At 35.5% G+C, this 21,806-nt stretch overlaps 1 protein-coding gene, 3 long non-coding RNA genes and 1 other non-coding gene across 6 annotated transcripts; all 5 read right to left on the bottom strand.

Annotated features, from left to right (window-relative positions):
• Window positions 1-299: 299 nt before the first annotated feature.
• LOC124442397 lies at window positions 300-1,301 on the bottom strand. 2 transcript variants are annotated; one of them, XR_006947238.1, is made up of 4 exons: window positions 1,270-1,301; window positions 1,053-1,201; window positions 783-982; window positions 300-694 (listed from the first exon to the last, which is right to left on the bottom strand). It is a non-coding gene; the product is annotated as an uncharacterized LOC124442397 (long non-coding RNA). The 2 variants fall into 2 exon arrangements; XR_006947237.1 differs by having other exon boundaries at window positions 300-982.
• Window positions 1,302-5,457: 4,156 nt separating this feature from the next.
• On the bottom strand, window positions 5,458-7,121 carry LOC124442391 (60S ribosomal protein L24-like). Its single transcript, XM_046992893.1, has 4 exons — window positions 7,032-7,121; window positions 6,627-6,874; window positions 6,345-6,396; window positions 5,458-5,587 (listed from the first exon to the last, which is right to left on the bottom strand). The coding sequence occupies exons 2-4, from the start codon at window positions 6,830-6,832 to the stop codon at window positions 5,504-5,506; spliced, it is 342 nt and encodes a 113-aa protein (XP_046848849.1). The 5' UTR covers window positions 6,833-6,874; window positions 7,032-7,121; the 3' UTR covers window positions 5,458-5,503.
• LOC124443440 lies at window positions 6,470-6,547 on the bottom strand. Its single transcript, XR_006947664.1, has one exon. It is a non-coding gene; the product is annotated as a small nucleolar RNA SNORD34 (small nucleolar RNA).
• Window positions 7,122-12,596: 5,475 nt separating the features above from the next.
• LOC124442400 lies at window positions 12,597-12,946 on the bottom strand. Its single transcript, XR_006947241.1, has 2 exons — window positions 12,826-12,946; window positions 12,597-12,758 (listed from the first exon to the last, which is right to left on the bottom strand). It is a non-coding gene; the product is annotated as an uncharacterized LOC124442400 (long non-coding RNA).
• Window positions 12,947-16,525: 3,579 nt separating this feature from the next.
• Window positions 16,526-17,196, bottom strand: LOC124442360. The gene is made up of 2 exons (XR_006947223.1): window positions 17,015-17,196; window positions 16,526-16,820 (listed from the first exon to the last, which is right to left on the bottom strand). It is a non-coding gene; the product is annotated as an uncharacterized LOC124442360 (long non-coding RNA).
• Between the last annotated feature and the right edge of the window lie 4,610 nt (window positions 17,197-21,806).

The raw sequence follows: 21,806 nt of genomic DNA on the forward strand, positions 1-21,806 counted from the left end.
ATGCTCGATTACAATTTTTTAATGTGATTTTCTTTATTGATCAGGTGCAAGTGTGGTTTTTGTCAAGTTACGCTTCTTCATAATCCTCTAGAGGCCTGGTGCTGCCAAGAACTCAAGTCTGTAGCTGAAAGTTTACACACCAGTCGGTTCTGGCAGATCTGTCAACTATTCCATGTTGTGTCACTCTACACCCAGGTTTCAGATCAGTTTGTTTGGAAAAGTGGTTGCTAAAAATGGCTGCTAGGAAATATAAAACCAGAGAACAAAGACGATACAGAGAAACAGGATCTGAAAACATGTATGATAGCATATTATGTTATTTCCCAGTATTTAAGTATATTTTAGTGTTATGACACATTAGTAACGATTTGGCTTTATATTCAGGTTTTTACGATGTGTTACATACAGAGAATTCACATCTATGATTTATGGATGCTTAGGAGAAGAAAGAAGACCATTACCAGCATGTGCATACCATGCAATAAGATCAAAATTTAATGATAAAAAGTTGGAATTTAGAGGGTATGAAGAAAATGAAACAAATGAGTGATGTGAAAATTAAGTTTTCCTATTTTTTGGGCAATCTGCCACATGTTTGTGACCTTTCATTGGCTTCTTGCATGTCAAACATTTTGGCTGACTTTTTTCTTTTGAAACTGCCACTTTTGAGAGCTGAATGGCACACTGGTAGCTGCTGGCATGAAACAAAAACATTTTTATTATTTAAAATGATTTTCAAACCATGTTTAGCTACAACATGTTGTATAATCATTATTAATTACCTGGAATTGAGGGGGGGACATCATTGACCACAATGCATTTTCGACGGACCTGTTTTAGTAGCACCTCAAATCTGGGTTGCTTTTGCAACATGATATTCATTGGTGGTGGGGACATTTCTTTCAAAAGATTTGTGAATTTGATAATGCATCTTTGTCTTTTATTGACAGCATCACACTCTCAAATAATTCATCCACATACTCTAAAAAGAAATTATTGTCGTATTCAATACTATGAAATGATGCAAAGCAACACATTTAGCAACAACTTACCAAATTTGGGCTTAACTCTGACATCCCTTACAGTTCCTTCACCATTTTTGAACTTTGGATACACCACATTTATTTGGAAAGTGCCATCATTCTTCATCTTTACATCACGCCTTAAGTTGTTGTTGAAGTGGATGGATGCCAAAATGTGTCTTAAACAATAAAGACTTGTGGAAGTTGCAAAACAACTAACATTGTCATATTGGAAATTTTCGCCCACCTGCAATACATTCCAACATTGAACAATGAGTCATTTTTGGAGCAAAATGATTCAGGACAGAAAGGAATCCTTCCAAACAACTTGTTTGAGCAACTAGTGAAGCCTGGTGAATTGACTTCATCAGCTGTGGGTGTAACCATTTAGCACAAAGATTTTCATGAGCAACTGAAACTTAAACATTACAACAAAGAATGATGATAAACTGTTAGGGAAGTTATCTTTAAATAATGCCTTCACAAACCTTCTAACAAATATTCCCTTGGTTTAATATCAGGGCCATGAAAACAACTTGAAAACAGTGGATTATCCAAATTGGTGTGCTTGTCTACTATGTGACTCAGGAAAGATTTGAATTTTGCCCAAATTACTTTGCCATTACAATAATAAACAGCCGAATACTTAGTCGGTGTCCATCGAGCGCGTTTTCTTGCAACAAAATTTACACAGATTTAACGTCTTCGCTTCGCTTCAGGACGCTCATCACCATAAAATGGTATACGGTGAAGAGAAATTCCTTCCGCAGAATTTGCTCGGTTTGAACAGCCGAAAACTGCACATCTACCAGGCATTTTGATGCAGAGCCGTTGTAAATAAAGTAGAAATTATAGCAAAAGTCACACTTCAGAAAAACTTCCTGTCCTTATGTTACGTCACATACTTCTCTCATCAAGCAAATTGAACGCGCAGCAATTTTCTCCATTATTGCCGATTTTGAGAAAAGAAACGCATTTATCTCATAAACGAAGCCATCAATCAGAAAATTGTGAGATAAGCACTTTAAGTAAGATATTTGTCTCTGCTTTAGTACACACAACTTGCTAATGTGTTGGAAAATAACTTTTGTCTAACTTGTGTAAATTATTACAGAAAACTTTTTTGATTAATACGTGAATTGTAATAAACGTATGATACGAGAACGATACACGTATGATACGAGAACGATACGCGTATGATACGAGAACGATACGCGTATGATACGAGAACGATACGCGTATGATACGAGAACGATACACGTATGATACGAGAACGATACGCGTATAATACGAGAACGATACGCGTATGATACGAGAATGATACGCGTATAATACGAGAACGATACACGTATGATACGAGAACGATACGCGTATGATACGAGAACGATACGCGTATGATACGAGAATGATACGCGTATGATACGAGAACGATACGCGTATGATACGAGAACGATACGCGTATGATACGAGAATGATACGCGTATGATACGAGAACGATACGCGTATGATACGAGAATGATACGCGTATGATACGAGAACGATACGCGTATGATACGAGAATGATACGCGTATGATACGAGAACGATACGCGTATGATACGAGAATGATACGCGTATGATACGAGAACGATACGCGTATGATACGAGAACGATACGCGTATGATACGAGAACGATACGCGTATGATACTAGAACGATACGCGTATGATACGAGAACGATACGCGTATCATACGCAAAATTATGTTAACAAATATACAAGCGGTACCGTACCCAATTAAGGGAGTTTCTCGGCTAGCCAGATAACTCGACTCCATACAAACAAGTCCTTATTCATTTAAACTTCATTTTAGGCACTTATCAACAACGCTGGCAGTTGGAAGTCGAAAGGCAGTTGGACGATCAAAATGCTGGTATCCCAATGGATTTTGGTGTAGAGCAATGGAACAAAGACTGGAAAACAGTCACTCTTCTAAAAACACCAAGTTTTTACTCTCTTGATGAGATTCATATATTTGCCTTAGCTAATGTTCTTCGAAGACCAATTCTGGTAATATGTGCCAATTTTTTTCGTGGTGACTATGATGACCAAATTGTTGGTGTAAACCTTGATGGCATATACTTACCACTGTTGTCAGACTCCGTGGATTGTATCAAAACTCCTCTTTTGATTGCCTATCACCATGGACACTTTACAGAAATTGTGATGGCAGAAAATAATGAAGGAGTATCATTAATGAAATACGATGGTCAGCTTATGAAACTCCGTTGTTTGTTACCAGAGGAAAGGAATTTCTCAGATCGATTACTGCGGGAATACTTGAATTGTTTAAAGTTGAATTACACAGATGAAAACGGGTGTATAACGGAAATACTTGTAGCTAAAATGTAAGCCTGTGATACTTGTGGCTAAAATAGCCTTGTGGAAAGTCTTGCATGGACGCTGTTCTAACGATATAAAATATGCACGACATAAAAGAACTTTAGAAAATATGTTTAGTGAGCTTCCAAGGTGTAATATATTATTCAGTCCAGGATGACTAAAAAAGCGTTTTTACTTGAAAAAGGCTCTCTTATGTACACGAGCTTCCATCTATTAACTAATCATTATACATACCTTAATTATAATCACTATTTATACATACATTAATTATGCTAACTTTATTATACAACGTTCTATTCTTTGCTTTCAATGCGAATAAGATGAATTGCGTAAAATCAGTCAAAAGACTCAGATCTTTGTATTTCTATACTGTCTATACACTCTCTCTCAAATTGCATATCCACGACGAAATTAGAATATTACAGTCAGTTAACTTACTTCATTATACTTTACACTTGGAATGAACCCTTCAGACTATGGAGAGTTGCAAACAATAACGTGCTCACGTTTATGATGATATTACAAATTTACCACGAACTATTGAATTACAAAGATTTTACTTTCTGGGGTGCAGAAAAATTTTTTAAAAATTGTAGTTTTTGGTCTATTTCTATGGCTCTAATTAAAACTTTATGTTGGGCATTAATTTTTATTGCACGAATTCGATTTTCGCTCGGCAAGTCTCTCGCTACTAAGTATTTATTGTGCTAAATTGCAGTCGTTTGCATGTTGACTAAACGGAAAAACGCGTAAAGAGAAAACGCGTAAAATGCCTATCATTGGATCGTATGAATTGTAACTACAGCACATTGAAAATGCCAATCATTAAATCATTTCGTGTTATTTACAATTACGTTTAAGTCTCATTGGAGGTTGATTACGGCTGAATCATGCAAAAGTTAAACGTCTGCTGATTTCAATGGGTTGCATTTTGCATGCACCCTGTAGATACAAAGGGTGAGTTTCAATATATTTTCATACTTTCACGCAACATTTGTCAACCAAAATATACATTCTACAAGTTAAATGTTTAGTTTTAATGGTAGCAGCCTTGTATGAAACAAGTGAAGATTTGATAAGTCTACAAGTTAAATGTTTCGTTTTAATGGTGGCAGCCTTGTATGAAACAAGTGAAGATTTGATCAGTCTACAAGTTAAATGTTTAGTTTCAATGGTACCAGCCTTGTATGAAACAAGTGAAGATTTGATAAGTCTACAAGTTAAATGTTTCGTTTTAATGGTGGCAGCCTTGTATGAAACAAGTGAAGATTTGATCAGTCTACAAGTTAAATGTTTAGTTTCAATGGTACCAGCCTTGTATGAAACAAGTGAAGATTTGATCAGTCTACAAGTTAAATGTTTAGTTTTAGTGGTACCAGCCTTGTATGAAACAAGTGAAGATTTGATCATTCTACAAGTTAAATATTTAGTTTTAGTGGTACCAGCCTTGTATGAAACAAGTGAAGATTTGATCATTCTACAAGTTAAATGTTTAGTTTTAGTGGTACCAGCCTTGTATGAAACAAGTGAAGATTTGATCATTCTACAAGTTAAATATTTAGTTTTAGTGGTACCAGCCTTGTATGAAACAAGTGAAGATTTGATCATTCTACAAGTTAAATGTTTAGTTTTAGTGGTACCAGCCTTGTATGAAACAAGTGAAGATTTGATCATTCTACAAGTTAAATGTTTAGTTTTAGTGGTACCAACCTTGTATGAAACAAGTGAAGATTTGATCATTCTACAAGTTAAATGTTTAGTTTTAGTGGTACCAACCTTGTATGAAACAAGTGAAGATTTGATCATTCTACAAGTTAAATGTTTAGTTTTAGTGGTACCAGCCTTGTATGATACAAGTGAAGATTTGATCAGTTTGATTTGTTCAGCAGATAGGAGGTAGGGGAAGGTTTAGGTGGGGATTACGAGGATAGAGGGAGGTTATGTTTCACATCTGAAATTGTGATTCAAATTTTCATCCTTAATTCACAACCAGATTACACAACATTGAACAATGAAGCATGAATTAAAACATAAAACTAAAAAAATGCAAATACCATTAAACCATGACCATTTATTATAGTGAAATGTGTGATAATTTACATTCAACGTTTTCCACCAACACGACCAGTACTTCTTCCACCTTTTTGTTTTGTTGGAGCTTTTGTCTTCACTGGTTGTTGTGCGGCCTTGAATAAATGATGAGTGTTATTGAGATATCTTAGTAAGAATGGTTTACTTCATGTAAGAAGTAAATAAAAGATGTTTACTGTTTTCCACAAGTGAATGCAAACTAAAGAGATCTTGCAAGAAATTAAGACCACATCATTGCAAGCACAAGACCAAACATCAAGGGTTGCACATGCTTGGGAGTTCTCACAAATGTCTCTGAGGTTTGCATAAGCCAGTGCAAACATGAAAAAACATCTTTTATTTCTTTTATAAAATAGCAATAATGCGAATAGACAAATTTAAACAAAAGTTTTAATTCTTCCTCTAAATGTATTCATGATTGATTTGCAAATTCTCTTTGATTGATCGATTGATTTCATTAGTTGAGCTTTGAATGGTTTGCAAACACAGCTATAGACTAACTGCATACGTTAAACTGTTTCTATTTATGATACACAATATAAAGTGACAACGATTCATAGAATCATTGAAAACTTATGATAAAAACTGAACTTAATGATGAAATTTATGACTTGCTTGTGTGGGAATTAAATTCACAATATGTGTCATAATTTTGCCAAAAGTTAGTCATGAAAAGTTTGTCATACAATTAGCCCACACACAAACAAACAGTCAAAGTTTTTAATAAATATTATTTTCAATGTTTGAACAGAAAATTTTTGTTCAAAGCAGTTTATCAACAGCAAATTGCACTGAGAAAGCCAACCTAGTTTACTTTATAATAGTTGAGTAATTGTTATAGCCTTTACATACCTTTGTCATCTTTTTAGCCTCCTTCTTTTGCCTGATTTTATCTTTAGCAGCTCTAATGTTTATAAATCATCAAAATGATCAATTTTCTCAAAATCTGATTAAGTTTAACTTTGAGGATTTTCAATGTTTCTCTCTGATTATAATTCATATTCTCACAGTTGTTACTCATACAATGTAGGCAAAATGAATATTCACTGAGAAACAAAATCAAATATCTTTTAGTCAAGCATAAAAGATGTAATTTTTTAGATATTAAAGACACCAGACGGTTGTGTTTAATACCTTATTGCCTGCTCTCTTTGTGCTTTTCTTACTTCAGGCTTCTGATTGCGTTTGGCCAAAATAGTTTCAAGAGTTGCACCCTGGATGGCTCGTTGGAATTTGACATTTCGTCTCGTTCTCTTTTTCGAGACCTCTTCAACTGAGTCCTTTTTGTGTTTTCTACGGTAAAGGACAGTCCATGAAATCTTTCGTGGATTTCTTCTCATCAAGAAGGATCTCTCACATTTTTTGTCCAGGAAATTGAAAGACTATTAGATTGATGTATAAAACATTTATTGGTTATGGCAAAATAATATAGATGTGATTTTACAATCAAGTTTTCAAAGTGTGTTTTAAAATAACTTTATATCAACGAAGGGACAAATTAAGCAGTTCTTCTAAGTTGAACATTGTAAACGGAAGTACCTTTCCATCTAGACGTATATATCTTTTTCCATGACCCGGGTAGATTTTGTATCCACTGTAGCTGCACACCTCGAGTCTGGAAATTTAAAGAAAATAACGAAATCATCAAATACTAGGAAGAACAAATGAGAAATATAAGATGTAATAATAGCAGTCTTTGGGTAAAGACTAATGAATATTTCCAAAACAATTAAAATCGACAAGTTTTAATCGCCGATTTTTAAAGAATTTAGGACGTAATACCGCTAATATCGATTAATTTATGAAAAAAGTGTTTCAGTTTCACAAGAATTTCATAAAATAACGAAAACTTTTTGCTGTTTCCTTGGATTGGAACGGATCAAGTCTGGAACTCATTGCCAAATGAACTTAAAGAAATTAGTTCTCTAGCGACCTTTCAAAGAAAAATCGGTTCCCACTTTCCCAAAACAAATATGTACTCAATTATGTACTCAATATGTACTCAATATGTAAATATCTTTCTAGTCAATCTATACTTCATTTAATGTACATTTTAGTGTCTTGTGTATCGTAAAATGTAAGTAGTTCACTATTCTATTGTAATTTTCATTTTTGCACACGCCCCATGTGGAAATCAACTTGTATGTTGACAATGGTAAGCGTGCTAAAATAAAATTATCTATCTATCTATTTCAAAAGACTTCTTTTTGCCAGATCGAAGCAAGACAAAGCAGTTGAAAAGGAAACAGTGCTGCCAGATGAAATTTAAATAATTTCATGTCGGCATGTTCAAAAGTTCAAATATTATCCACCAATGTTCACAAATCGACAAAAATTTCATAGTCTGCACCAAATGAATGAAATAAGCTTAGTCAAATGTAAAATTATAATGATTACCATTGCACATTTGTACAAAATAACAAAAAAAAAACAATGAAAAACAATTATTTAGTTCGATTTAGATTTGTCGCTTGAGTCAGAGTCTTGAGCATAAAGAATGTCGGTTGTCATACGACTTAAAGCTTTGGTCGAAGAAGAATATTTGACACAGCCTCCTGACTCTTTCACTCCTTGCTTAACTTTTAGAATACTGCAGACTGACTTTGTGTTCAACCTATTTCTTCCTTTAGTTTTGATTGCATTCACAGAAGAAAAAATTCTGCTCACATCAACATTGAAGAATGAATTATGCTTTGTCTCGAATCTCTAAACCAGTGTATACTCATTGTAAACAATCTTGTTCTTTATAACTGATAAGTTCATAAAAAGTTTTTAATTTTTAATAAAAGTTCATGAATTGTTCACGAAATTCTTTCTATTCACAAAAATTCAAAATAAAAATGAAAAGTTCATAAATCTATGAACTTTGTTCACAATGTGGCAAAACACTGAAAGGAAGCTCTTGGGGGAGCTAGGGAACACAAAGGGTTATCACTCATCGAGAAAATTATTCCTCTAATCACATTCCCCATTACTCACATTTACTCCTCATTTGTAATGGATGCTTCTTGAGAAACCACTAGCATATTCCTAGTTACTCCAAAGTGCACCTTAATTACCTCCTATGCTCTTGTACCTAGTAACCATGAGAACAAAGATCAAATAAATAAATTTTTAGAAAATTTTGCGTTTGTTTCTAACATTTGGTTTATTTGGGGGGAGAAATTTCAATAATATTTTAATAGCAACCGCAATTTTCTTCGTAATGTTCACAAGCAGTGCCAAACGCAAAACGCCGCTTGAACGTAAGGATATATACAGTTTGAGGACATTACCGACTAGAGGATCATTCGTCTAACGTCGTAACCACTACTAAGACCACCACTAAGACTTTCAGCCAAAGTCTTATAGAAGATCGAACAGGTTTGAAATGTTGCTCGCTTGAGCTTGTGCGCTTAATGATGTTTCTTACTGTTTTAATGGAAGTTTGTGACCTACCCGCCGAGAAGTCCAGCAAATGCGTTTATTCATTTCAACTTCATTTTATGCATGTATCGATAATGCTGGCAGTTGGAAGTCGTCGAGTCGAAAGGCAGTTGGAGGATCAAAATGCTGGTATCCTAATGGATTTTGATGTCGAGCAATGGCGCAAAGACTGGAAGAAAAGAGTCGCTCTTCCAACAACAGCAAAATCAACTACACACAACAGTTTTTACTGTCTTGAGGGGATTCATATATTTTTCTTAACTAATGATCTTCGAAGACCAAGGTTCTTTCTACAGAGTTCTTGCATTAGGAACTTTGCTCGTAGAACGAAAGGCGATGCAAAGCCGAACGGATCATATACCGAACTGATAATAGCCAATATCTCTCTTGTAGTAGGCGGTTTGTCCTTCAGCTGAATCCGAAATACGAATTCATCACGGCTAATGTTCCACAGAACGCCTAGCGCTCTTTTGATAGATACCTTGTCAAGGCAAAGATCCCTAACTGATTCTGCTCGTTCGATATCCGGCATACCACCACCGTCGCTGAATTTGAAACGAAATCCACTTTTGTTAAACGAAATCCACCCTTGGCAAGCAGTTTTCGAAGATCACTGGCTAATGTTATTGCCTTATCTTCATCTTTTACAGATTTAAGGCAATGAACAACGTAGAAGTTACGTTTGACTGTATCTGTAACTATGTTTTCAAATTTGTTTGTGTTATCGTCTGCAGTGTTGGGCAGAGCAAAATTGGAGCAACTTGGCGAAGAGGTCACTCCAAACAAATGAACCGTCATTTGAAATTCTTCGGGTTCTAAGCCCAAGTCATTCTGTGGCCACCATAAGAAGCTCAGGGCATTGCAATCTTCATGATGAACATATACTAGATAGAATATACATTCAATGTCGGCCATTAGGGCTATGGGCTCCCATTTAAATCGAGTCAGAACACCGAAAAAATTATTCGTCAAGTGCGGTCCCTGTAGTAGTTGGTCATTGAGGGAAGTTCCAGACGGTAGACCGCAGCACAATTGAACACAACGCAAAGTTTGTCTGGTTTGTTCGAACTAAAGACTGGGTGATGAGGAAGGTACCATATTGCTTCATGGAACTTATTTAATGAATCAGCAGAGACCTTTCGTGCAAACTGTTTCTCAAACAGGTTGTCCATGAATTTAGCATACTTCAAGAATAGTTTAGGGACCTTCAACAGCCTTTTCTTCAAAGGAGTTAAACGATGTTCAGCCAAAGGTCGATTATTTGGAAATCAAGGAGGAAAAGATTTCCCTGGTAAAACAATTTCATAATGCCCATTACGAAGACGAATTGTGGATTCCATAATATTCACCGCACGTATATCTTCTTGAAACATTTCTACCTTGTTGTTGTATGAAGCATCATTGAATTCAGCACAGTAGAACTTCTTAAACTGTTCACTCAGCCCATGATCGGATTGAATGTAATAATTGAAGTGTTTGGTCCATTTGTTTCTCCCAAGAGGACCATTTATTGTCCATCCAAAGATAGTTCTCACAGCATATGGACCCTTACCCTTGCACTCTCTAACTACTTTAGTCTCCAACGCTTTAGGTACATCATTTCCAACGATGATGCCAATAGAGGATTGATGTTTGTCAGAGTAACACCCTTAAGATGTGGTTACCGATCGACGTCTGCTTGCGTTGGAATGCTAGACTCGTCGACTGGAAGCTTTCCTGTAGAAAACAACGTATGAAGCTCAATTATGTTTATTTCCTTTAAATCAAACACTTCTAATTTAACAACGTGACATTCTGTTAAAGTGTTTTCATTCCTTAAGGTAGTGAGCGAAACAATAGTTTTCTTTCCAGAATTACAAAGCTCTTCTAGCCATTCGTTTGTGCAAAATGTAGTGTTCGATCAAGCATCAAGAAAGGCATATTTTTTAATTGTCTCCCGCAAATCTCTACATTTGACTTTAACTGGCACTATCTCCAACCCAGTCGAGGTGATTCCGGCTTCATTGGGCTGGCGTCGACAAACATCAACGCTGACATAACCGTTGCTGTTGATTATCGTCTGGAGACCTTTACTGGCTCCATCCGATGCCTCATGCAATGAACAGCTCTCCACAGCAAAGTTCTCAACTATAGGATGCAAAAATGTCGAATGCTTCTCTTGACATCACAAAACCTTGCTAAAGCTCTCCTTTGGGCAAGTTCTAGCAATATGACCCTGTCTGATGATGTCTTGAGAGTCAAGACGAAACGTTACACTTTTAAATAAATATTTCTTCTTATGCATTAAATGGCTCTTTTAAAAGCACTTTGCAGGGCTTTGATATTTATATTTAAACTTCGCTTTCCGCCCGGTATATCCCTGGTCACAATATGACCTTGTAGGAAACAATTTTCGCAGAGACCCTTTTTTCGCACTATTCTTTTTCTGTTCTCAACAGTTTCTTCCTTGAACATATCACATCGAGATAACCAATGATTACCACGACACATTGGACATTTAAGAAAACTTCCACCTCCAATTTCGAGTTTAACTATATTTATCATTCATCATTTCCAGCGTCCTTTCTAATTGTTCCGAAGGCATACTTACCTCGAGGAAATTCAGGATCTTGAGCAATTCTAATATTTCAAACATTATTAATCCTGCCGAAAATAGGATGATTTAAAAATGTCGCTTTCACCTCGACAAATCTTGAGATGTCTTCGAAAGTTACCTCTCTTTCCATAATACTTGTTATATTGTCTGCTATGTCACACCATTTTTGTCTGATAGAATAAGGTAATTTACGGATAATATTTCGCAAACTACCCAAATTGTCAAGTTTGTTGAGATAACCTATTTCTTTAAGTGTGTTTTTGCAGCTGATAAGCAATACAGAGAATATTCGGAGTGCTTCGCCATCTTCAGCTCTGATTAGGGGTCTCTCCATTATTCGTTGTAAGTAGGCCGTAGCTATTCTACAATTTTGACCATAACGCTCCTTAAAAAGTTTCCTTGCGACCAGATATCCTTCTTCGGGGACCATAGTGCTCTTTCAAAAGTTTCCTTGCGACCAGATATCCATCTTCGGGGACCATAGTGCTCCTTCAAAAGTTTCCTTGCGAACAGATATCCTTTTTTAGGAACCATTGACAAGCAACTTCGCACAAGTTCCTGAAACTCACCAGATGTGTATTGAACTAAATAATACAAACACGTATTACTTCTAGTTTTTTTCGCTTCAATAAGATTTTCAAACGATCGTACAAAATGACAATATTCGACAGGATTTCCACCAATTGTTGGTACTTGAGCGTTAGGTAGTGACATTGTGGTTGAACCACGTGATCTAACACGGCTCTTCTCTCTGACGTTACTAATCAAGTCACTTGGTTTATCTTGACTTCTGACATCGATGGTTGTTTTGTAAACTCTCGCAGCCATTTGTTTAAGGTCCTTTGAAAATTTTCAATTCTTTGTTGTTCAATTTGAAGGTATTTGTTTGAGTCTTGGTGATCATAATCATCTTCTATTGTAGCATGATGACGCTCGTGGGCGTTGTAAAATCTATTTACAACTTCGTTCAATTCTTGTGCATTAATATTTGCTTCGCTCAAGTTTGGAAACTTCTATTTGATTAGGTTAACTCCTTCATCTTTTTTGTAACTGCGCCTTTTGCAGCAGATTGTTTTCTTCGCAGTTGTTCAGATGTTTCGAGAGTTGAAGGTTTTTCTTCCCTGGTGAGAGCTGGGGTGGTTTGCTTTGTTTGTTCATTACTCATTACGCTTTTCAGGCTCAACCATTCTCTGCCAAGTTTCTGATATTTTGAGACGCGCATTACTTTATTACGTACGGTTCAACTAAACAATTACAAATAATTCTAACAAATGCATAAAAAAGAAGGAATAAATTCATCTAACTACTTACAGAATTTACAGCGTTACTAGGCAGAGAAGTTCATTTGATCTTATTCAGACGACAGTTTGATGCCAAATGTCCGTCATCTCCCATCTGTCATCAGAACCGGAAACGTTTTGAATCCAAATCAATGTACGTTAATATATTTCACAAACACCAAGATATGACACATGTAGCCAATGTTGCGATCGCTCAGCGTATTTAACGGAATAAATTTCGGTAAATATTTATTAAACATTGCCAGTATCGATAACAATTATTGTCATCAATGTAGAAACACAGACAACACACGTATTTGTACTTCTCCTGGCTCTAGGTACACTGCCAACCGAGATTATGAAGGCCTATGTTCTGTTTGTTTCACCAAATTACATACAAAATTTTAAGAGGGGTCAGTTATGGTAGCCCTATGAGGCAAGAATCAACATCGAATGTGGAGCAGTCAAGACAAGATGTCTGACTAAAGAATGTTAATACTTTGGCTTATCAGAGAATGATAACTTGTGTTCACAACGTTATGCAAAGGCATTGCAACTTGAGTATGACTTAGAGTCTGAAAATGAATTTGAAATGATATTACAAATTTATCACGAACTATTGAATTACAAAGATTTTACTTTCTGGGGTGCAGATTAACATGTCGCGACTCGCGATACACTTTTGATGACTCGCAGCGTAATAAATGTGGTAAATAGCAAAATCTACGACACACAAATCTCCATAACTTAACTCTTTAAAATAAATTTCGACTGCCTGTTTAACTTTGTATACCCCTAAGATTTTCAAATACACAGTAATTCTGTACGTTGAGAAAGTTAAAATAATGCAACGCGTTTGTTATTACATATACAAACCGGTTTGATAACAAATGGCTTAATAAGCCACACACAAAACAAGTATTTACTATGCTAAATTGCTGTCGTTTACATGATGACTAAACGGAAAGAAGTGTAAACAAAATCATAGGAACTATAACATTGCAAGTGCCGAGCATTAAATTCCTTTCAAAGACGTTTATGTCTTATTGGGAGTCGATTACAGCTGAATCATGCAAAAGTTAAACGTCGGCTGATTTCAATGGTTGTAGTTTTGATACACCTAAGATCGTTTACTTAAACTTTTACCTGCTTATCGTAGCTCTCAAGATCATGGTTACACTTCATACAATTTGGAGCACAGAGGTGTAAATATATGCAACTTCCTATCAGTTGTGCTGGGAATAATAAATTTAGAAGTGGACTATAAAAGAACATTTCCATCTTCCTCTTCTAAATTACGACATATCACAGCCAACACTTCTCGACGGACATTCACGGGGAGTACAAGCAAAGAAGCATCCAAGTGACATTAGAGCATATAAGTGACAACCCATATTTTAAAACAAGGACAAACAAAATTACACCAACATTGAGATCATTGCCCACTTTCAATTTAATAGAATGAATGTCATTTAATGTCCTCGAACCCCCACACATTCTTGACGTAGTTCGTCGTTTCCATCTTTTCGTAAATCGTCAACCGCAATTTATTGAGAGGAAGATGGGCAATTTCTACGTCTACACTTCCACATATTTTCGGCTTTTCCAAGTCAGAAATGGGAAATATGTATTATTATCAGCGATTATTATGCAATGTTGGTGCAATCTCGATCGTGATTGGCTGACGTAATTCTTTATGTGAAAATCACAGAATAGATCATAGATATAGTAGGACTAGATTGCCAACGAGTGTGACGTAATATAAGACTTATTAAGACGGCAGCGTGACATTCATGATAAATCCAAGATGGCGCGGGAACCGGGCAAAAAACTTAGGGCTTGTATTAGGCAATTGTTGTTTTTTGCAGTTTACTTCGTTTCAGTGTTTTCAAACTCCTCCAATCAAGTTTTATTGGAAACAAAGCGTTATTAATAATGTTTTGAAGCCATATTGGACAATTATTATTGGAATACGTGCGAAGATGTCGCTTGCGAAGTGATGTGTAAATTGGTCGTTTGGTTGTCTCGAGGCGTTTGTCCACCAAAATAAACGGATTTCGTCTGCTTTACCTCCCATACTGGTTCGTCCACGTTGAAATACATCATATTGAATACATACAAAAAGATGGGAAAATTAATCTTCATATTTTTTACATAAATTTCACTTCAAGATGCTATTCGTTCTTTCAATCTTCAAATATGTGTTGACACTGAACTGAGTCTTAATCGTTTCCAAAAAGGATGAGTTTTGTCAGCTTTTGCCGCATACAGAACCGCCACTCGACGTCGGAACCTTTGATGTTCGTGTCCCCAGCATCCGGGCAACTTCACACGGCGGCCATGTTTCCAGCCAGATAAATGCAGCCAGATCGCAATATAATATATAGTTCTACGGATGGGTTTTGGCAAATAAACCCAAATATTTCTATAGATTGGCCATTTTTTTAATATTTTTTTGTGTGGATACAGTTAACACATCAAGCTCTCAACAATTTATCATTAATTCGACGTCCGTTTTGATAAATGAGGGTTTATTCGGAATATTTACAAAGTAGATATGTATCTGACGAGATGCGTACTCGGTATATGGTTTGTCGTCAGTTTTAATTTTATCATATAAGAATTCTGCAGAGAAGCTTGAAGACATTTGTTCTAACATTTGAAATCTCGGTCGTGGCTGAAACAAGTGACAAATCAAATTATCCTCCAGTTAAGTTTATATATTGCAAACAACTTTTGGCAGGACATTCGAATCACCAAAATTGTCTACCCAGGTGTTTTAAACTATCAGAAGCGATGCTGCATGGCCACTATGAAAGTCATCTGATGCCAAAATATTTTGTATTCATCACAGTTGTGACTTGTGAAGCTTGAATGACTTTTTGAGCAAGTTGGAACATAAGCAGCAACATGTTGGCCTCCACCAATAAAGTGCTTGAATAGCAATTTGTAAAACATATACTGCCATATGGTCCACATGACTTAACTTTGTTATTTCTGCCTTTTTAAATTCAATCAGGAGATTATTTATATATTTGACATGGATGCTCATTTATGATGTGAGAAGTGAACATAAAAAAGCTTCCTGAATGCTTTTGTGAATTGGATTGGTGTTGGCTTGGCACAGTTTCCCCTGTCAAATGTTTTAAAAAAGTTTTCTGGTGTATCTGTGTTTCACCTTTTGGTAAACATTTTACTGTGTAAAGTATTACGATTTAAATAATGGCATTAAGAGTAACTATAACTGGTTTTTGTCAGAATAAGTTCTGTTTGTGACATGATTACTTACAATAAAAATTTTAATTTACTGAATGAAGATTATGGATTTTAGCAAAAATTAAATTTTCGAGCCCTTTGTTGCAATAATTTCTCTCTGCTGGTTGATCAATGCGGTGAATCAAACATAATTCTAATCATTTTTCACATACAATTGTTGGTCACAACTCACAAGTGAAGTTTAACCAAAGAGGTAAGCTGTGGGAGCTTGACAATATGTTTGACATAATGGTAAAGTTGTTAATTTAATTGTAACAATTTATCAATAACTTCATTCTTTAAAAAATTGTTATTTCATAACAATTGAAGGACTGTTTTTGATGTTGTTGACTGACGTCAACAACGACTGACGTCGTTAAACAGTCCTTCTCAGGACTTTATTAACCTGGACGATCATCATTTACAAACATATAACGATACTCCCGGGTTCAAACCATTTACTGTAATTTCATATATTGTTTATTAAAAATAAGACAACAAAAAACATCTTTATTTGTAAGTTAATACAAATTTGACAGACATGATAGCCACAGGAACTCAATATACAATTACAAATAAAAACTTTCAATTACAATTATGCAGACAAGCTACATTGCAAATAAAAAGCCCCGATTCAAGAATCAAATATAAATTAGTTTAGTCCAAATTTTATACTAATAACGTCTTCATCTGAAGAACGTTCTTTACGCACAGTCGGTCGTTTTATCGCTTCTATCAAATCCGTTGATCATTCTAATAGGAAACTCTTTACTAGAAAATACAGAAATGGAATCACACTAAATATATTTATTACTTTTGTCCTAAATTATAAATTCTTAGGGCAACTGCCGTTCAATATAAGAGACGTTCTAAACATGGATCTCGTATACAATTCAAGGCAAGAAACTATAAAACCCGTAAAATTATATTTGAAGAACGTATTTTACAACAAAACTGTTTCTCACCTCATATGCTTGGTATCCTATCCGATGGCATTGAAAATTTTGTCCATAAGTGAATTTAAATTCGTCAAATTTTCGAAAAACAACTCTTCATAATATTAATCTATATACATTCTGGCCAGTTTATCTGGCTGGAGTAATGGCGGACGCAAAAGATGCGCACTTAAGAACTGGGTACAAGTAGGGGACAGACTTTTCGCTGAGTGGCGGTTCTGTATGTATCTATTCTGTGGTGAAAATGTAAACAAAAAAGCTATTTACCACGCAATGTATCGCGCTTTGCAAATCGCGACATGTTAATTTGCACCCCAGAAAGTAAACTCTTTTTAATGTTGGTACTTCCTCAATAGTTCGTGGTAAATTTGTTATAGCATCATAAACTTGAGCACGTTATATTCTGCAACTTTTCATAGTCTGAAGGGTTTATTCCAAGTGTAAAGTACAGTAGGTAAAATTAGACAGATTGTAATCATCAGCCTCAACGTACGTTAATATATTTCGCAAGCACCAAGATAAGACACATGTAGCCAATATGAACATAATAGCCCAACATAAGACTTTTAAAAAAGCCATCACAATAATAAAATAGAGAAGGATTTATTAATAACGTTTTTATTTCTTCTTGTAACAATTTGTAACAATTTTGTTGTAAAAGTCTTATGTTGGGCTATTTTTATATTGAAAATTCGCTTTCCGCCTGGCAAATCTCTGGCCACGATTTTAAATAAACGCTACAATAACGAAGCACTCGAAGCGTTCAGGAAATTCCAGCGTCTTGAACTCAAGCTTGGAAAAGCCAAACTCGACCTAGAGTTCCTTATTTTGTGTAAGAAGCGCTCGATAATACCAAGATTCCTATGGTTTAAGGTTGCTAATCGTAGATTGCGATCCTCTAGCGCCTATTGACAATGTCAACACAAATTGTTACAAGAAGAAATAAAAACGTTATTAATAAATCCTTCTCTATTTTATTATTGTGATGGCTTTTTTCAAAGTCTTATGTTGGGCTATTATGTTCATATTGAAAATTCGCTTTCCGCCTGGCAAATCTCTGGCCAAGATTTCTGTCTAATTTTACTTCACTATACTTTACACTTGGAATGAACCCTTTAGAGTATGGAGAGTTGCAAAATATAACGTGCTGACGTTTATGATGATATTACACAGAATTACTGAGTATTTGAAATTCTTAAGAGTATACAAAGTTATACAGGCAGTCGAAATTTATTTTAAAGAGTTAAGTTGTGGAGATTTGTGTGTCGTAGCTTTTGCTATTTATTACATTTATTACGCTGCGAGTTATCAAAAATGTATCGCGAATCGCGACATGTTAATCTGCACCACAGAAAGTAAAATCTTTGTAATTCAATAGTTCGTGGTAAATTTGTAATATCATCATAAACGTGAGCACGTTATTTTTAAATTTGCAACTCTCCACATTCTGAAGGGCTCATTCCAAGTGTAAAGTATAGTGAAGTAAGTTAACTGACTGTAAAATTCTAATTTCGTCGCGGATGTACAATTTGAGAGAGAGCGTACAGACAGTACAGAAAGACAAAGATCTGAGTCTTTTGACTGATTTTACGCAATTCATCTTATTCACCTTGAAAGCAAAGAATAGAACCTTGTATAATATAGTTAGCATAATTAATGTATGTTTAAATAGTTAGTGTAATTAATGTATGTATAAATAGTTAGTATAAACAAGGTATGTATAATGACTAGTTAATAGATGGAAGCTCGTGTAAATAAGAGAGCATTTCTCAAGTAAAAACGCTTTTTTAGTCATCCTGGACTGAATAATATATTACACCTTGGAAGCTCACTAAACATATTTTCTAAAGTTTTTGAATGTCTTGTATATTTTATATCGTTAATACAGCGTGCATTCAAGGCTATCTACATGTACACAGTGCTTATCTCTTTTAGCCACAAGTATCACAGGCTTGCATTTTCGCAAAAAGTATTTCCGTTATACACCCATTTTCATCAGTGTAATTCAACTTTAAACAATTCAAGTATTCCCGCAGTAATCGATCTGAGAAATTGCTTTCCTCTGGTAACAAACAACGGAGTTTCATAGGCTGACCATCGTATTTCATTAAAGATACTCTCTCATTATTTTCTGTCTTCCAAATTTCTGTAAAGTGTCCATGGTGGTAGCGAATGGAAAGAGGGGTTTTTATACAATCTACGGAGTCAGACAACAGTGGTAAGTATATGCCACCAAGGTTTACACCAGCAATTGGTTCATCATAGTCACCACGATCAAAATCGGCACATATTACAAGAATGGGTCTTCGAAGAACATTAGCTAAGGCAAATAAATGAATCCCCTCAAGACAGTAAAAACTGTTGTGTGTAGTTGATTTTGCTGTTGTTGGAAGAGCGACTGTTTTCTTCCAGTCTTCGCTCCATTGCTCAATGCCAATATCCATTGGACTTGCACCACTTATATAGTTGATCGGCCATTGTCAACAGATTCCGGAACAGCCCACGTACAACGAAATATCTCATAACAACGAACTCTCCAACGAAACTCCCCTAGTAACTGAATAACTCACGAAAGGGATTTCCCCTTTTGATACACTTTAACTAATCTACACTAACCGCGATACACTTTCCTACTCCCGTTTCGTTGACTCAGATAGGGATGTCACTATCCCTGCAGATCAAGACAGACATCGATTCCTATTAACATCACCGCGATACACTTTCCTATTCCCGGCTTTTTCTCGCTTGAATAAAGATCTTTGCGAATATATTTTCACAGCTTTATTGAACATTGCTCTTGAAAATGAGTTGGAAAACAACAGGTCTCTCAACTGGTGTAAAATTCTACCTAAGTTTATTCCGATAAAATGGGCGATGGAAATTGTGTGATGCACGCGGCTTCACTTGGTATGTGGGGTATTCATGACCAATGACCAATCGGAATGTTAGCATTTTACATTATGATATTCACACAATTACAAAAAACGTCACATAAACACAAGTACAGACCACAACGCTAGAGAAGAGAAGAACTTTGATAGAAAGAAAAAGATTAACGCATTAAACTATGGAAATAATTTGTAGCACACTTATTTTCGCTTGTGGTTGTCTGATAAAAACAATCTGTCAAATTCTTACCAAAGATGAGACAGGTAAGGAACTCGGGTGTGTGATCAGGAACACGCGAAGAACAAAGAAGTCCTTATTCATTTAAACTTCATTTTAGGCACTTATCGACAACGCTGGCAGTTGGAAGTCGAAAGGCAGTTGGACGATCAAAATGCTGGTACGCCAATGGATTTTGGTGTCGAGCAGTGGAGTGAAGACTGGAAGAAAACAGTCGCCCTTACAACAACACCAAGTTTTTACTGTCTCGAGGGGATTCATATATTTGCCTTAGCTAATGTTCTTCGAAGACCCATTCTGGTAATATGTGACGATTCTCATCATGGTGACTGTGATGTCCAAATTGCTGGTGTAAACCTTGATGGCATATACTTACCATTGTTGGCTGATTCGGTGGATTGTATCAATACCCCTCTTCTGATTGGCTACCAGCATGGACAGTTTACAGAATTTGTGATGGCAGAAAATAATGAGAGAGTACCATTAATGAAACATGATGGTGAGCCTATGAAAGTCCGTTGTTTATCATTGGAGGAAAGGAATTTCTCAGATCGATTACTGCGGGAATATTTGAACTGTTTAAAGTTGAATTACACTGATGAAAATGGGTGTATAATGAAAATACTTTTTGCGAAAATGTAAGCCTGTGATACTAAGTTAACTCAAGCTCAACTTTTTAAGCAGCAGAGAATTTTTTACATTATAATGTAATTTGATCAATTTTGTTTGTCATTGGAAATACTGTATGATAAACATAATTTATTGATACAACATCAAGTATAACTATGAGCAAGTTGTCATCAGTAAAGTCAACGTAAATGATCTTCTATCTTTTTGAAAATGAAGCTGTCGTCAGCATTATGCTTTTTACAGTCAGTTTGTCAGTTAACTTACTTTACTATACTTTACACTTGGAATGAACCCTTCAGATTATGGAGAGTTGCAAATTTAAAAATGACGTGCTCACGTTTATGATGATATTACAAATTTACCACGAACTATTGAATTACAAAGATTTTACTTTCTGGGGTGCAGATTAACATGTCGCGATTCGCGATACACTTTTGAGGACTCGCAGCGTAATAAATGTGGTAAATAGCAAAAGCTACGACGCACAAATCTCCATAACTTAACTCTTTGAAATAAATTTCGACTGCCTGTATAACTTTGTGTACTCTTAAGATTTTCAAATACACAGTAATTCAGTAATTTGAGAAAGTTAAAATAATGCAACGCGTTTGTTATTACATATGCAAACCGGTTTGATAACAAATGGCCTAATAAAGCACACACAAAACAAGTATTTACTGTGCTAAATTGCGGTCGTTTACATGATGACTAAACGGAAAGAAGTGTAAACAAAATCATAGGAACTATAACATTGCAAGTGCCAAGCATTAAATTCCTTTCAAATACGTTTATGTCTTATTGAGAGTCGATTACAGCTGAATCATGCAAAAGTTAAACGTCGGCTGATTTCAATGGTTGTAGTTTTGATACACCTAAGATTGTTTACTTAAACTTTTACCAGCTTATCGTAGCTCTCAAGATCATGGTTACACTTAATATAATTTGGAGCACAGAGGTGTAAATATATGCAACTTCCTATCGGTTGTGCTGGGATTATTAAATTTAGAAGTGAACTATAAAAGAACATTTTAATCTTCCTCTTCTA

This window comes from Xenia sp. Carnegie-2017, unplaced genomic scaffold, assembly GCF_021976095.1.
Source record: "Xenia sp. Carnegie-2017 unplaced genomic scaffold, XeniaSp_v1 HiC_scaffold_20, whole genome shotgun sequence".
NCBI classification, from domain to species: Eukaryota; Metazoa; Cnidaria; class Anthozoa; order Malacalcyonacea; family Xeniidae; genus Xenia; species Xenia sp. Carnegie-2017.

Excerpts from the sequence above, each read along its gene's own strand:
- LOC124442391 (XM_046992893.1), bottom strand. The coding sequence starts at position 6,832 with ATGAGAAGAAATCCACGAAAGATTTCATGGACTGTCCTTTACCGTAGA. Across the intron at positions 6,397-6,626 it reads CAAAGAGAGCAGGCAATAAG|AGCTGCTAAAGATAAAATCA; the intron begins GTATTAAACACA and ends TATAAACATTAG. Across the intron at positions 5,588-6,344 it reads AGGCTAAAAAGATGACAAAG|GCCGCACAACAACCAGTGAA; the intron begins GTATGTAAAGGC and ends CATTTATTCAAG.